The sequence below is a fragment of the Dioscorea cayenensis genome, chromosome 17, assembly GCF_009730915.1.
Source record: "Dioscorea cayenensis subsp. rotundata cultivar TDr96_F1 chromosome 17, TDr96_F1_v2_PseudoChromosome.rev07_lg8_w22 25.fasta, whole genome shotgun sequence".
Classification (NCBI taxonomy): domain Eukaryota; kingdom Viridiplantae; phylum Streptophyta; class Magnoliopsida; order Dioscoreales; family Dioscoreaceae; genus Dioscorea; species Dioscorea cayenensis.
This window is the reverse complement of record NC_052487.1, coordinates 18,460,044-18,463,291: the sequence shown is the minus strand read 5'-3', so window position 1 is coordinate 18,463,291 and position 3,248 is coordinate 18,460,044. Positions and strand designations below refer to the sequence as shown.

Genomic DNA, 3,248 nt, shown 5'->3' with positions numbered 1-3,248 from the left:
TATACGTCTTCAAATGAATGATTCCAAAGCCTAATCATTTTCTTTGATAATGATATGCACATGTTTGCTTTGAACTAAAAGCTTGAACCAATAATAGTGGAGCCATAAACTTATATATTTAAGCCAATATTTCGTTTTACACAAAACACACTACTATCTCTAATAACTATAACAAATATTAATTTAATTTTTTTACCATTCAATCAAACAATGCATGTAATTTTAAACCAATAATTTTTTGATTTATTAATACTGATTTCTTACATGAGATATTTGTATTTTTATCAAAAAAACATATTTAAATTTTAGCTTATATATAATGAGAACATATACTTATTATAGTATTAATTTTACACTGGTGTATATCCTGATGTAACTTGTACACTTTGTTAAAAAAAAAGATTATAATTTTTCTTTAACTCACACTCTTACTTTAATTGGAATCATTCAAAACGTCATGCATGACCCTCGGAGTTTATATATATTAATTAGAACCTCCTTAGAGTATCATCTCCAAATTAAAAACAAACAAAAATAAACGAGTTAAAAATGATATCCTGAACTGTTATTTATTCTCAATGCCAATCACAAAATACAAAAAACCAATTGCATGCATGCAAACATTAATTCCGAGTATAACCCTGAACAACCTTCTTCAATCTCTCCATAACTTCATCAGCTTCAAAACCACTATTCTCAGCAACCTAAATCACAACAAGAACAAATTAAATCATATAACCTGGATGCACTTATACAAATATTTATATATATTTTACTCCCTCTATTCTTCTTTAATAATCAAATTTACCTAATTAACACTGATTAAAACGTTAATTGAAGTTAGTTGGTAACCTATAATTTATAAAAGTTACATAAACTTTTTAATATTACCCCTATTTAAAATATGCTTTGAAAATTATATAATTGAATATAATTTATTGGAAGTTGTAATAATACATTAATTATAAAGAGTAATTTTTGAAAAACAATATTTAATGTTATACAAAATTTCTAAATAGATAAGTAAAAACGAATATAAATTTTTTTTAAAATATACTCCATCCGTTACTTTTTATCGTGATTAACTGAATCTCATGAACCAAAAAAATTAGTTATTTCACAAAATTTTATAAAAAAATAATTATTTTTTCAAAATTATCCATAATTTATAACTTCATATTTCGCTCTCATATTTAATTCCAAAAAAAATAAATTAAATAGATTATTAAGAGTAATTTTGGAAAAAAAAATAATGAATACTTCTCGATGTTAGAAAATAACAAATAAAAAAAATATGAGTTTATGACAAATAAAAAGAGGAGTACCTAGTTAAAAGTAACCGAGGAGTATATATATATAAGAAATTAGTGAAGAAGAAGACTAATCATTAGTAATTAGGTTACCAAGCAATGCACTATGATAAAAGCCACTTCACCGGAGACGAAGTTGGCAGCCAAGATCTCCAACCCCTCCTCTTCAAGAACCCGGAGAACCTTCGAATAAGCTGAAAAGCCACCACTGAAACTAAGAAGAAACACAGATAATCCAGAACCCATGTCCTGCACCTCAACGCCCATTTTCAAGTTTTTCTGCTGGCTCGTTCCTTCATAGCAACCCAAACCTTCTCTGTTCTCCTTCATCCTCTCCACCCTCATTTGAAGCTCTTTGATATACTTCACCGCTTCATCCAATCTCTCAGGCATCGTCACAACTTCCTTTATCATGCGCATCATATATTTAACAACAACTCATATTCATAAATTAAATCATTTATGCTTGCATGCATGCATGTTAATATATATATATATATATAAACAAATTAAACCTTAGTGTTTGGTGAGTAATTAGGGAGGAGGGAATCAAGGTTGGACAAGAGAAGCTTCATGTGGTCCCTTCTGTTCTTCTCCACTATCTTTCTTTCAAGCTTTGGTGCAGCCTTGTCTATCTCCATCCCTCTCTCTCTCTCTCTCTCTCTCTCTCTATATATATATATATATATATATATATATATATCTTTCGAGGAATTGAAGCAGACAAAGCAAGAAGGACACTTCATTTATATCTATATTTGTGTGTGTGTGTATATATATATGATAGATAGGGAGAAGGACATGATGTGAGGACGAATATGGAACGCTCATGATCGGATGAGTTTGAGAGGAAATATGTCAAGCTGTAGCGGCCCATTAATTGGACGGAGAAAGCTTACCTTTCAATTCAACACACTTTTCACGATTTTGTTTTTAGTTATTTATTTTATTGTGAACGCGGATGTTTGAACAATATTTGAATATGAAGGTAATTAATGTGCGGTGATATAATTATACATGTGGCCTGCTTTTGATCCACTCATCCATAGCACAGCCTCCCTTGATTTTGATGCATATATATATATATATATTTTTAAAAAAGTTGAGTATTTAGTCGGGTATGCTATGAGTAGCGGGGGTTAAATATTTTTTTCTAAAGTATTAAAAAAATATAATTAGAATTAAAATGATTACAAAAGTTTGGAATTGAACCGGATTAAATTAATTGTGTAAATTCTATCAATTAATTTGGTTTTAACTAAATAATGCACATTTCTAAATGTTTTTTTTATTCAAAAAACAAATTGAGCTATTTGTAGGTTCAACCATAAAACATGCACTCTCTTCAAAATGCCAACTTACCTTTACCAAGCATCAAATCAATAATATACAGCAAATTCCCAATAATAATAGTTGTTGTGATAAAGGTATTTTGGGAAATGAATTTTAAAGGTAATTTTGATTTAGATTTCTCTTAAATCTATTTTCTTTGTGAGATGATTAGTAATCAATAGGGCCTTGCGTTTGCACTAGGGTTCCTAGTTTTTCCTGTCCCTCAAGTTGGAGTCACATGCAGTTCATAAATGATTTTTTTCTTTTTTACTTAATATTTAAAATTTGATTTATTATTATTTTATACATATAATCATATGTTTAAGTGTTTTTTAAAATATAAAATTTATCTTATTTAATTAATTTATAATAACATTAAATTACATAAATTTTAGCTCTATTTAAAAGTAGAAAATGACATTTTGTTATTTTATAAAAAAAATTCTGTTTTCATAAAATTCTTATATTAATTTAGTATTTTTTTTATTTTTTATTTTTATCTATTTCAGTCAATATTTCTGTTAAGTTTGATGACGTGGATTGGTATTATATGATAGTTTGAATAATGACATGGCGAGAAGAAGGTGGCGTGGCTATAATGACTCG

General features: G+C 27.9%; 1 protein-coding gene across 2 annotated transcripts; it reads right to left on the bottom strand.

Moving 5' to 3' along the window:
* Positions 1 to 543: 543 nt before the first annotated feature.
* LOC120280939 (transcription factor bHLH162-like) lies at positions 544 to 2,000 on the bottom strand. Of its 2 annotated transcripts, none has more exons than XM_039287908.1 (3): positions 1,826 to 2,000; positions 1,436 to 1,715; positions 544 to 704 (listed from the first exon to the last, which is right to left on the bottom strand). In XM_039287908.1, exons 1-3 carry the CDS (start codon positions 1,949 to 1,951, stop codon positions 697 to 699), a joined length of 414 nt encoding a protein of 137 aa, XP_039143842.1. In that variant the 5' UTR covers positions 1,952 to 2,000; the 3' UTR covers positions 544 to 696. The 2 variants fall into 2 exon arrangements, with proteins under 2 accessions (XP_039143842.1, XP_039143841.1); XM_039287907.1 differs by having other exon boundaries at positions 1,404 to 1,715; positions 1,826 to 1,998.
* Between the last annotated feature and the right edge of the window lie 1,248 nt (positions 2,001 to 3,248).